This window comes from Melanerpes formicivorus, unplaced genomic scaffold (genome assembly GCF_026170545.1).
Source record: "Melanerpes formicivorus ecotype bairdi unplaced genomic scaffold, bMelFor1.0.p_v2 SCAF_34, whole genome shotgun sequence".
Lineage (NCBI taxonomy): Eukaryota > Metazoa > Chordata > Aves > Piciformes > Picidae > Melanerpes > Melanerpes formicivorus.
Genome location: NW_027142386.1, coordinates 2,782,814 through 2,795,407, shown reverse-complemented (window position 1 = coordinate 2,795,407; position 12,594 = coordinate 2,782,814). Strand labels below are relative to the sequence as shown.

General features: G+C 56.5%; 1 protein-coding gene across 2 annotated transcripts in view; it reads right to left on the bottom strand.

Annotated features, from left to right (window-relative positions):
* LOC137450180 (protein unc-13 homolog A) overlaps positions 1-12,594 on the bottom strand; it is a 37,714-nt gene that overhangs the window by 14,373 nt on the left and 10,747 nt on the right. The window contains exons 11-25 of one of the 2 annotated variants that reach the window (XM_068156444.1): positions 10,817-10,910; positions 9,703-9,752; positions 8,754-8,832; positions 7,455-7,460; positions 6,526-6,597; positions 6,074-6,293; positions 5,593-5,820; positions 5,167-5,308; positions 4,637-4,806; positions 4,082-4,197; positions 3,813-3,976; positions 3,079-3,229; positions 749-817; positions 546-635; positions 269-403 (exon numbers count right to left, since the gene is read on the bottom strand). In XM_068156444.1, coding sequence (XP_068012545.1) covers positions 269-403; positions 546-635; positions 749-817; positions 3,079-3,229; positions 3,813-3,976; positions 4,082-4,197; positions 4,637-4,806; positions 5,167-5,308; positions 5,593-5,820; positions 6,074-6,293; positions 6,526-6,597; positions 7,455-7,460; positions 8,754-8,832; positions 9,703-9,752; positions 10,817-10,910 — 1,786 coding nt within the window. Of the gene's footprint in view, positions 1-268; positions 404-545; positions 636-748; positions 818-3,078; positions 3,230-3,812; positions 3,977-4,081; positions 4,198-4,636; positions 4,807-5,166; positions 5,309-5,592; positions 5,821-6,073; positions 6,294-6,525; positions 6,598-7,454; positions 7,576-8,753; positions 8,833-9,702; positions 9,753-10,816; positions 10,911-12,594 lie in introns of those variants that run through there. The other variant, XM_068156443.1, reaches the window with a different exon arrangement.

Below are 12,594 nucleotides of genomic sequence, written 5' to 3'. Positions count from 1 at the left end.
TCACAGGGCTCAATTTTGTGATAGGGCTAACAAGGAAGCAGGAAGGTTCTGGAGGCCCCCATGCAGTCCCTTCTTGTCTGGTCCCAGTCTCAACCCTACAAAAGTGGGGCACAAACACTGCCCAAGGCTTGGGGCTCATTCTGCATGGGGCTGAGTGCTCTGAAGACAGAGCAGGAGGGCAGGGGATGGTGAAGGTTAGTGGGTGGCAACAAGGTCCCAGTGCACCACCTGACGCCCCAGTGCGTCCCATCTCCCCTGCCTCACGCACCGGGTCTGTCTGGTACTCTCGACTGTACAGCTCGTGGCAGTTGTTGAAGATGTACTCGTAGGTGGAGTTGAGGCAGGCCTTCACGCAGTCCTTCACCACCTGGCTGGCTCGTGGGGGGCTCTGCAGTTCCTGGACCTGGATGGGCAGGGGGGAGCAGTGCTAGAGGCACAGCCACAGCCCTGCAGCCACCCAGGAGCCAGCAAAACCTCAACCTGACAACTGGTGCCAGCAAGGGTCAGGCTCCCCACTAGAGGGATATGTGAGGCCCCAGCAATACCTTCATCCGAAAGAAGGTGATGCTGGTCAGCAAATCAACCGTGGACTTGAGATCCTGCAGCCGTTCAGGACTGCTGGCAGGGAAGTTGTTCTGCCAAAGGGGCAAAAAAAGAGCAGAGTTGCACACAAAACTCTCCCAGAGGCAGAAAACAGCCACTTGTTGTTTCAGAGGGGGAGGAGGCTGAGGCACAGCAGCCACCTTACCCGGTACATGGAGAGGTCAATGCGCAGCGAGTTGTGCAGCTGGTCGAGGAGTTTGACGAACCTCTCCTTCTGTGGAGAGACACCCCAGGGCCAGGTAAACGGGGGAAGAGCTGCAGAGACCACCCCCCCTCCCTGCTGCCCCTGGCTCTCTCTGCTTCCAGCCCAACCCAAGGCCCCCCCTGGCTCATCCCTCTCCTTTCTGCTTTCCTTCCTTCCCTCCTTTCTTCATCAGAGCCCTGCAGGTGGGCATGGGATGACTGTGGCAAACTGCAGGTCCTTACTGAAGGCCAGGGCTCGCGGGCAGCCGTTGATGGCTCCTGGGGCACTTGTGGTCATGCTGAGCACGGTACAGGACTGAGAATCAACACTGTGCGTCCCCTTTGCTCTCACTGGGGGTTGGTGCCAGAGGGGCAATGGGCTGTTCTGCCTGCCCTGCCCACTTGGACATCTTCAAACACGGGGTTTGGGCAGGAGCTGGGAGTGTTCAGGGTTGTGCTCCTCAGCCACATGGCCCTGGATTAAAGCTTTCAAATTGCTGAGGGGAAAAAGGCAGCCAAAAGAGCAACTGGGCTCTTGCAGAGGTCACCCATCTTCAGGGCTGGGTGGCCTCAAGAAAAGGCCAAGACGACCCCAAGAGCTGGACACCTTCATGGGCTCCTCACTCACCCAATCAGGCTGCATCATGGGATGTGGACAGGGAGCTGCTCCAGGTAGACAGTCTCCACTGAAGCTGAGTGGCTTTAACTTAGCTTAGCCAAGCTCCTGTCCAGAGAGCACAGGGCGAATCCCATGCTGGACTACAGATTTGGTGTCAGAGATGAGGGCAAAGCAGCCTCAATTGTCCAGTGACAGGACAAGGGGCAACAGGTGCAAGCTGGAGCAGAGGAGGTTCCACCTGAACATCAGGAAAGACTTTTTCACTGTGAGGGTACTGGAGCCCTGGAGCGGGCTGCCCAGAGATGTTGCGGAGTCTCCTCTGGAGAGATTCAAGACCTGCCTGGATGTGTTCCTGTGTGATCTGCTCCAGGTGATCCTGTTCTGGCAGGGGGATTGGACTCAATGATCTTCAGAGGTCCCTTCCAACCCCTAATATTCTGTGGTGCTGTGATATGTGAGCCACTCTGGCCCAAAATGCTACCAGGAGGCATTTCACTTTGCACTGCTGCCAAGGGTGCTTTGCACAACCCCGCTGATGTCTAGCCTTCCACGACAGCCCTAAGCTCCCCCCACAGCACTGACTGCACCGGGTCAGGGCTGCCCACAGGGCTCTGGAGAGCCCAGAGCAGCTCCCCAAGTCCTTGGGCAGCAGGACATGGGGGAAAGGACAGGGCAGCGAGTTCCGCGCCCGCCTGGCCGTGGCTTGGCCGAGCCTGCAGCCTGCGCTGGCAACCTCAAACCTTGGGCGCCCTCGGCAGGCCGAGCCGAGACCGCGCATTCCCGGCAGCGCTGCAGAGCTTTAAAACTGGACACCACCGGTACCCGGCGTTAAAGCGACAGGCAGGGCACTCTAGGACCCAGCCTTAGGCTCTCTAAAAAAAGAGAAAGAAACAGGTTTTTAACACCCTCCACATCAGACAAAGAAGTGCTTTGTTCTTCTGTGCAGCTTCCTCCTGCGTGCCCTGCAGGCACCTCTCGCTCCTCTGCTACCCCTGCAACAGGCACTGGGAGGTGAGCCAAAGCAGCTGCTGCTCCAAGCTGTGTGTGGCTCTGGCTACATCCCTGGCTACCCAACACTTCATCTGACCCAGATCCTGGCTTGACCTGTGTGCACCCAGGGCAGCCACTTGCTGCCTCTGGGATGACACAAGGGGAGAGCTCAACCCCTCTTTGCCCATGTCCCCAAGGGCACACCTGGCCTCAGCACAAACTCACCACACTTGCAACACGCAAGAGACCCAGCAGGCACCCATGGGTGCTGGAACAACCAAGCAAGTTTGCAGTGGTGCCAGGGTGTGCCCGAAGTGCACTGGGCTGTGCAAAACTCCCGGTGAGCTGCAAGGATAGCTCCTTGCCACCTGCTTGTGATTTTGCCACCAAAGCTTTCCCCTCCTGCCACCCAGCACCCCAACCCACTCGGACTCCAGTCACAGTTTTACCCCAGGAATTTGGGGGGTACATTTAGACCCTCTCCCAGGAAGGTGGCGGCTCTTTTCCTCCCTGAAAAATGGAGTAGGGATAATCTCTGGGCAAGCAGAGGCTAGCCACCTCTGCTGCCTGGCTGCAGGTTGGAGCCGGGTGTTTTGCACTGCCCTGTTAGCATCCCAAGCCCCCCACCCCCTCCCAAGAGAAGAGAGAAGAAGGAAGGAAGGTTTACGCACCATCGGACTTACCCCGAAATTGGAAGCGGCAAAGCGGTCGGAGGCTGAGACATTGGTGGAAGCCGTGGTGTGGGCATAATAGGCATTGATGTTGGCCAGCAGGGTGCTCATCACAGCTGGCACCCCTGGACACATGTACTTGGAGGAGAGGCAGGCAAAGTGCCTGCAGAGAGAGAGGAACGGTGAGCGCGGGGCCACAGCAGGCACTGCCCGCAGGAAGGGGCAGAGGGTTTGGAGTGCAGGCAGAGAAGGGGAGGGAGGGGTGCAGAGGGGTGGGGTGTGCCAGGGGAGCATGCCTGCCTCTGTGGCAGGCAGGTGGGTGCAAACAGCAGCAGAAGAGGAATATGTTGACTGTGACCTCCCCAGCCCAGGACAGCTGGAGACTCTTTGAGCAGAGTGGAGGGCAAGGAACTCAAGTCATGGCCTGGTAGATGGATTCCACCCCATGGCATATCGTAAACTCATCCACCAGTGCCTCCTCGCCATGTCCCCTCACTCTCCCCACTGTCCCCTTGCTCTCCTCACTGTCCTATGTCTGTCCCCACTGTCCCCAGCTATGCCCACTGTCCCCTCGCTCTGCCCCTCTCTATTCCTACTGTCCCCTTGCTGTTTCCAGCATCTCCTCTCTGCCCCACTGCCCCAAGGTGTCCCCACTGTCCCCTTGCTGTGTCTTCTCACTGCCCCCACTGCATCCGAGCTGTGCCCAGTGCAACCTCTTTGAGCGGGGTGGAGGGCAAGGAACTCACGTCATGGCCTGGTAGATGGACTCCACCCCGTAGCGCATTGCAAACTCATCCACAATCTCCTGGGCTGTCTCATCAAAGTAAACCTTCCAGGCATCGTCCCCCTTGGCATCAGGGATCTTCACCACCCCATTGTTTTGCAAATCCGTCACAAAATGGAAAAGGTTCTGGAAGCACAGAGGAGTCCCATCAGGTCCCCACGGCCAGTGCTGTGGCACAGCAGCATTGCTGGGGCAGGGGCCATGCCCCCCGGGCCTACTCGAGCTGCTCACCTCATGCAGGCAGGTGTACTGCACGTGGTAGGGAGCCACCTTCTCCTCGCCTTTGATCTCCACACTGATGTGTAGCCGGATGGCTCCTGACACAGCTGACTTGTCTGTCCTCTTGTCTGCAGGGATACAGGGAAGGGGATAAGATGTGAGGCTTTCCCCACCCAGAGCTACTCTGCTCATTCCTGGCCCCAAAGATGGGCAGCCAGCTCCAGCATCTGAGGAGCTCTTTGGGGCTGGGGCCAAGGGGATGCCCAGCAGCAAGTGTGGCCAGGTGAGAGTACAACGCTACCAAGGCATTGCAGAGAAGAATTTGGCCAGATCCCCACAGGCTACAGAGATGTGGCCTCTCCATGCCTCAGTTTCCACTCTACAAAGGGCCAGGGCTCCAGACCTCCTGAGTACAGGGCTTTGAGAATGACCCTGGGAGAACACTCAATCCCCATGGCTTTCACTGTTGAGTGTTTCTCACAGCACTGAGGTGCTGAAGAGCCCTCAGGCCAGGGCTGGCAGCACAAACTCCTGGGAACTCGGGGCCATGGCAGGGCAGGCGGTTACCGAGGTTGTACCAGACGTCCATCTCCCCGCTCAGGGTCCGGACCTCAATGATTGTCTGCCCCAGGAAGTCATCAGACTCCCTCTTGAAGCGCTGCTTGACGCGGGACTTGATGTCGTCGTCTTCATCCCAGACGCGGACTTTGATGCGGTCAGAGGAATTATGGCACTCACTGGGGAGGTGAGAAGAGGCAAGCCCCAGGTGAGCAGGGAAAGCTTTCCAGGCTCTCCCCAGCCTCTGTTTCCCTAAACAAGTGGAATCACCCTAGCAACAGGCAGGAACTGGGGAAGAGAGTAGATGTGGGGGCACCTGGTGGGCTTGGCAGGGCTCTGCCACAGCTTGGATCAGCTCCCATAGATGGAAGCCAAATCCTCCATCGCACAAAACCAGCACTCCCAGCAGCCCCCTGTCCACCCTCAGATGGGGCAGGACGAGGCCTCCACCACCCTGCAGCGATATGCCAACAGCTTGTATAGCCCAGCATGAGCAGAGTGGCCCTGAAGAGGGGCAGAGAGGGAAGGGGTGAACTTACAAATGGAAATTCTCCTCCCAGACCGGGTTGAGATTGCCGTAGATAGTTTTAGTCCTTTTTTTTGTCTTTCCAACCTGGACAGTGACATATGGGTCACTGGAACCCGTCTTATCCTTTGCTTGCAGGCCCTGGGCACAAACAACTGCAACACAGCATGGCACAGTACAGCATGCGTGCCCATCCACATGGGGCACATGGGTGGCACACACAGCAAAGAGAAAAAAACAGGCAAAGAGAGAAGTCAGTGCCACAGTCACACCAAGATACCCACAGCAGGCACCTTGTACTCTGACAGAGCCCCAGGGGGTGAAAGTGCTTTGCAGAATGAGGGGCAGGAGGGGGCTGGAGCACACAGCATCCTTGTGCATGAGGGCAGCCACAGGGTCCCTCCCACAGTGCATGGTGCCACGCACAACCAGTACCTACCCGTGATGCTGATCTTGGCTGACCATTTAGAGGTGCCATCCAGGACACTCTGCTTCACTGCCTTCATCTGCTGCGTGTGTGTGGTCTTGGTGACCCCAAACACCTCCTGGATCAGCTCAAATATCTCTGGTTTGTTGCGCTCCCGGATCTTCATGCGGTCCTTGAGCACCATGATGATATTCTGTGTCCGGTCCTCCGCTCCGTGCTTGGAGCTCTTCTCTGCTGCCCCTGGGAGAAGACAGAGACAGGTGAGACAGAGGCAGGGGGGGGCAACTGTCATCCAACAGAGAGGCAAGAGCTTCCCATGCCCACCATGGATGAACAAATTTTAACCTGGAAAGCTGTACATCCCGCCCAGGACAGAGCTGCCCTGCTCACCACTTCCCCCGTGCACAAGGCAAAAGTGTTTCTCTCCCTGGGGCCTCTCCCTCCTCCCCCTCCCAAATGAGAAGGGATGAAGTCACAGGCAACAGTTCCTTACTTTGCAGGCAGTCTGCGTTGAGCAGGTCCTGGCACTTCTCGTGACACTTGACACCACACTCAGCACAACGCATGCCCTGCCGGGCGATGCCCCACAGCAGCCCCTCGCACTCGTAGCAATAGGTCGGGGTGGTGGCCGTCCACACCTCGAAGTTGTGGGGTGTCGTGCAGGAGATGGGGTACACTAAGGCTTGCAGGGTCTTCTTGTAAACATGGTTTTTCTGTGCAAGGACAGAAGACAGCAGGGGGAAAGCTCAGGCTTCCCTGGACAGCATCTGAGAGCGTGCAGATACCTCACCCACAGATGCAGCCATAAGCATCTTGGCTGCTTTGGCATCACCAGAGGAGGATGCTGGCGTGGCACAGACCCCACATCTTCATTGCTGGCCCAGCTGGATGTCGTTTATCCCTCCCACTATGACTGCCCACACCCCAGCCAGCCCCAGAACTTACCAGCTCCTCATTGTTCAAGGTGCTTGAGGCCAGTGCAGATGTGATTCCTGCTTTCCTGGACTGAACCAGGGACTGTGGGAAAGAAACATAGTTCTGAGATCCAGCAGGGCATGGAGTGTTCCTCCTGCACTCCTTTGGGGTCCCAGTGGCTGCAAAACACCACTATAGACTCCCACCTCAGGGAAGAGTGGGTGCTGGTTGCATGGGGGGACAGCCCAGCTCCCTAGGATGCTAGTGCTGCAGTGCCACCCTGCTTCACCGTGGGACTGTGTTATGGTTTTAGGGCTATGCTTAACTGAAGGTTTTCCAGAGGATTCCAGTCTAGGGGCTGGGCAGAATAATGAAAGGTAAGTTGATCTCATCCAATTGGTCTGCAGAATTTCTTGTATTTTGCAGCACAAGTTTGTTTTCTCCCTCTCTGGGCTCTCCCTTGCCTGGCTTCTTGCTTCTCTGTCTCTGCCTTTGACCTTGCTTGCTTGGATGTCTGATATTCTGTTTGGGTTTGGTAAGGTAGAGCGTGGGATAGAGATAGCTTAGCTATACACAGCCCTCTGGACTTTTATGTCCAGGGGTGTGTGGGTCTGTGCAGGGGGGAAAAGAGAGAGAGATGGATAATTTGTACAAGGGGGTGTTGTGTTGTTGTTAAACTGTAAATACAGGTCAATAAATGTGGTATATGTTTATTGCCTATTGTACTTTCACATTTAGTCTACTTTGGTAAATACCATTTCATTTTACTTCCAAATTCTGACTAAGTGTGGCAAATTTACTCCCTGGGGTACATTTCCAAACTGCTGTGTGGTGCAATCCAAACTACAACAGACTGGAAGGAATTTAGCAGCCCATGGCATTCCCAGTTCAGCCACAACAGGGCCCAGCTTCTCAACATGTCTTGAGAACCCAGGGAGACAAGGGTGAGGGGCACTTACCATGGCCTGTGGGCAGCCAGGGCCGGCGAGGGGGAAACAAAAGGCTGTTAGTGCAGGTCAGCTCCAGCAGAGCAAGTCCTAGCCCCTTCCCTCTGGAACGAGTGGGAATCGGGGTAACACCAACCCCTCACCCAGTGCTGGGCCAATCTCTAGGGGGTTTCCCACCCCGTGCCACAGGCTGACTCCAGCCTGCCAAATCCCAGCAGGGAAAAACAGCAGCCCTGCCCAACTCCTCCACTCTGCCCATCCCATCACCATCCACAACCCAACACCCCAAAACCCCAACACCAACACAACACAATGCAGAAGCATCAGTGGCTGCCCAAGCGGGCTGGGGGGTGGAGGGTACTGGGGTGAGGACAGCAGTGGGGGGAGCAAGATAGGGGCAGCAGGATGGGAGAGAGCAGGCAAGTTGAGGACAGGATGGAGGTACCCTGGGGAGGGCACAAAGAGAGGGAGAAGGAGGTGAAGGGGGATTAATTCTGGTGCAAAGGGTGTCTGGGTTCCAAAATTGCTGTTTGTTGTCACCAGGGGGTGACAGCAGACTGGCCCTGTGCATCTCCACCCAGAGGCTGGGTGGGACCCCAGCATAAGGCCTTGGCTGTAGTGGTGCAGTGTGACAGTGGTGGCAACAAGAGCATAGCGAGGTCTGTGCATCTCAGAAAAGCCAGCACCACCCTTCCTCTGGCACAGGGGTTCAGCTGCCTAGCACCAGCATGGTACAAGCTGTAGGGATCCTGTGGCAGGTGGGACAGGAAAGGACCAGGGACACAGACTGGTAAAAAGATGAGAAATGAGACACAGCCCAGGGAAGCCTTGATCTGATGCTTGGTGTACAGACAGGGCCCTGGAGAAGCACCCTAGGGTAGGCAGAGCCCAGCTGTGCTGTCCTCACAGCTCCCTCCTGTGAGAGCCAGGGCCAGGAGACCCCCAAACAGCCTGGGACTCCCCCACGCCCTACCAGTGGGTCTGGAGCAGGATGGGCAGTGCTGGCCAGCAGCACCCAAGGGTGCTCTTTCTTTAACCTTTCAGACCACGCTCACCAGATCGCTGACTAGAGGGAGAGATTTGCGTCCAGGCTTAATGTCGGGCATGCTGTTAATGCAGCGCAGAAACCTTACTGCCGCCCCCCTGGACAGCCAAGCCAGGCCAGAGAAGAGAAAACAGAAAACACAAAACACAAGCCACGTTAGAGGCAGCTGGGGAGCAGGGCACGGCCGCCCGGCAAGCGTTGGCACAGTCCAGCGGGGCACAGCGGAAGCGAGGCCAGGAGCTGAGTGACGCTAGGAGGAGCCTCACCAAATCGCTAACTAGGGGAATGGGCTTTCGCTTGCGAATGTCCGGCATGCTGTCTATAATGATCAGCCCGCCTCCAGGCCTGCAAAAGAGACGAGAGTCAGCAGGCACGGCTAGGCTGAGGCAGCCAGAGGCTCTCTGCTTCTGCCCGGTCTTCACTCAGGACTTGGCGGTTAAGTCCCAGGCGGCCCCATGCAACCCCCGCCCCCATCCCACCTCATCCCCAGCTGGAGCAGGGATCCCTGGACTAAAAACTGGGGGGAAGGGGATTCTGCCAGCAAGTTGATATTTTCCAGGTGCAGATGTTTTGCTTCAGTGGTGTCACAGCAAAACACAGGAGAAAAAAATCCTAGCCCGTTTGGCTCTGCAGCACGGAGTTGGAGAGCTGGAGCTTCCCTCTGGGACATTGAAGGTAAGCACTGAGCCCTTCTGCTTCAAGAGAAACCAAAGCAGCACAGCTCAGGCAGAAATGCTGCCTTGCAGCCTCCAGCCCTGGCTGCAAGAAAACCCCTGTATGATCTGGTGGCTTCTCAAGGAAACCTGCCAGGTTCTCCCTGAGTCAGCAGTAGGGCAGCCTGTGAGGGTGAGATGGGGATAAGACTCACAGACTACCCAGGTGAGAGGTTCAGGGGTCCCCATGGCACCACCCAAGTCCTAGATGGCAGGGCAGAAGTGGAAACTACCACCCCAACTCGGTCCCATCCCAACCTACTCACCTCCTTGTTCTCCCCCTCAACAAGTGGACATGGAGCAGGGGCATCTCTGCTGGCTCCTCCAAAAGCACAGAGTGACCAGCATTCAGCCCAAAAACCTGGCCCCTTGCATGACCATAGCTGGGCAATGCTTCCCCCAGCCAGCCCCCCATGAATTCAGTAATCACATCCTAAAGAGGAGGGAAGAGCAGCCTGCGAGCCCCAAAAGCCAGAAGGTACCAGCTCCCCCACGTACTCACCCGCCTTTGAACCACAGGGATTTAGCTTCTCCATCGCCTTCTCCACGGGCCTGCAAGACATGGGGCAACTGTCACAGGTGCAGTCCTGAGCCCCCATCTCATCTGCCTCCCCAGGGCTCAGTTCTGCTGGCATCTGAGTGCCCAGCCAATGCCTGCAGCCCTGAGGAGGCATGGAAAGGGTTTAGAGCGTGGGCAGAGAAGAGCAGGTTCTAAAAGGAGGGGGCATGTCTCAGCAAAGGGCTCCCACTGGGAATGAAACACCTTCAAGAGGCTGAGCTAGGCAAGCAGTGGGCACACTTCAGCAGAGGGGCTTGGGTTGGCAAAGCAGTGGAGATGGCTGCAACATGTGAAAGTGGGGGACTGGAAAAGCATCTTTGCAAAGGCTCAGCAGATCCACACAGACTCACAGCCAGCTGGAGAGGATTGCAGGGAAAAGCCAGAACACACCAGGCATGGGGTGTGTGCAGGGACGGTCCCACAATGCCACCTCCTGTGCAGGGGGCATTGTTTTGGGGGAGAAGGGAAGGAAGAGCCAATGGTAGCTCCCCCGTGGGGAAATCCCTGCACAACACACACCCCACACACAATGGGGGCACACAGGTTGCCGGGTCGTTGGGTTGGACATGCTTACCTGCAGGCAGGCTACACCCCTTCCCTGCAGGAGGGGAAGGCGCGGGTGCAAGGGCCATGGTGGTGGACAACTGAAAAGAGAAGCGGTGGGGAGGGGGACCAAAGCCCCAGGGGGGTGAATCCAGAGCCAAAACAAAATGAAAAGATGGAGGATGGAGTCTAAAAACAGAACAAAAAATCGTCAACTCAATACAAAGGAGAGGGTGGAGAGGCTGGCACAAGCACACCGCATCCAGCACACACCAAGGGAAGGTCCTCAGCGCTCCCTGCCCCTCGTGAGGGTCCCACTTGGTGTGAATGGAGTTGTAGGGCCACTACTGTTAGAGGCCTCCAGGTCCCCACTGCCCTCAGGGTGTGGGGATGTCCTTGGGAACAGGGAGCAGATGTGTCTAGAAAATGCCCAGTGGCAGGAAGAGGACACGATCCCAACTTAGCGTGTGGCCAGCTCTGGGACTGGGCAGCGGGTAGCCACGGGGGTGCTCACCTCCTGCAGCTGCATGCAGACTTTGTTGAAGGCTCTCAGCCAGTTGGCTTTGGCTCGTGCTTTGGGGTCCTGCACCTCCACCTCTGCCTGCTCCCTGCAAGCACACACACCTTGCTCACCTCCCAAGCACAGCACCGGGGAGGAAGGAGTCAGCCCTCATATCCCAGGCAAGCCTGAGGCTGCAGTTTGGGGATCGTGATGGGCCTTGAGGCGGTGTGGCCATGGCAAAACCCCTCTCCAGGGGTGGACTCTACAAAGGTAGCAAGTCCCACTGCAAAGGGCAGCACAGTTAAAGCAGAGCAATGAGGAGAAGCCATCAGGGAAAGGGCAGCTCAGTCTCTCTGCCCTAGGCACCCAGTGACACAGAGGGATCCATCCAGGAGCAGAGGGTCAGAGAAGTGCCAGTGATACAAGCACGTGGAATCAACATCCTCTGCTCCTTATCTCCTCAGCAGGACATTCTGGCCACTTTCCACCATGGTGGGACCTTCCAGAGTTAAAAGCTCCCAACCCCTTAGTGGCTCCAAGCCCAGGAGCACCTGCCAGCCTGAGCGTGCTGGCTGGCGTGGACCTTTTTCTTCTCTCTTGCAAAATCAAGACATGGAAGTCAAGAAAAACATCCCAGCCTCCTGGAGAGCCTGATGTGACATGACACTGGAAATGGATGCCCAGAACCAGGCTGGGATGATGCCAGGGGCAGCTCAGGAGGTGAATCCATCCAAACAGGCCCTGTGGGGCCTTGCCTGTGGTCCCTAGCACAAATCCACAGTCCCTGGTGCCCAGCGCCCTGCCCAGACAACAGGCACTGCAGACAGACCTCTGCCAGGACTCTGATTAGTCCTTGGGCCCAAATGTGTATTTTTTCTGGAAAAGATCATTATGGCTTCCTTAAAATCACAGAGTCACCAGCTCTGGCCTACAATTTAAACTAAATAAAAGACCAAGAAAAGGCTTCTCCTGCTCCTCCTCTGCACAGAGCAGTGACACTCACCAAAGCATGCTAAAATGGATGTGTTCAATCATTAAAGGCAGAGACCAATACAGAGAATCACAGAGTGGTTTGGGATGGAAGAAACATCTAGTTCCAACCCCATGCCATGGGCAGGGACATCTCCCACTTAGTTCAGGTTGCTCAAGGCAACACTTTCAGGATTGAAGCCTCCACAGCTTCTCTGGGCAGCCCTCACAACCCTCACAGGGAAGAATTTCAGCCTAGTGTTTAACCTAAACCTAACTTCCTGCAGTCTGAAGCCATTGTCCATCATCCTATCACTGCATGCCTTTGGAACAAGGCCAGCTATCCTCCAGCTACCCCATAGGCCTCCTTCAGGCTTATAGAAATTAGTCCCTCAATATGAATGAGTCACATGCTGCAGCAGGGACCTGGCAACCAAATAGCTCATCTGTAGAGCATAGGAGGCCATGGATGATCTTTTGGCACTGGCCTAGGGAGAGGACTGACTCCTATGAAGCAGTCTTCTGACTGTGATGAGCTCCAGCATACACCCTCCATGCAGGGAGCCAATAGCTTGAGCCAGAGGAGAAGAATCTCAGCTCCAAGCCCTCACCTCCTCCATTTCCAGGTTTGTCCCAGGTTATAATCCCACACCACAGTAACCCTGACAGGATCTCAAATGCATTGAGCTCTGCTGGGCCCAGGCAGTGTGCCCAAGAGGACTCACCCTTGACTGGGTGGCACAACGTGGGCTTCCCCAACTTTGATGCTTGAAGCACCTGGATAGGCCCCAGGCACTGCAGAAGATCTCTGGTGCTGCCCC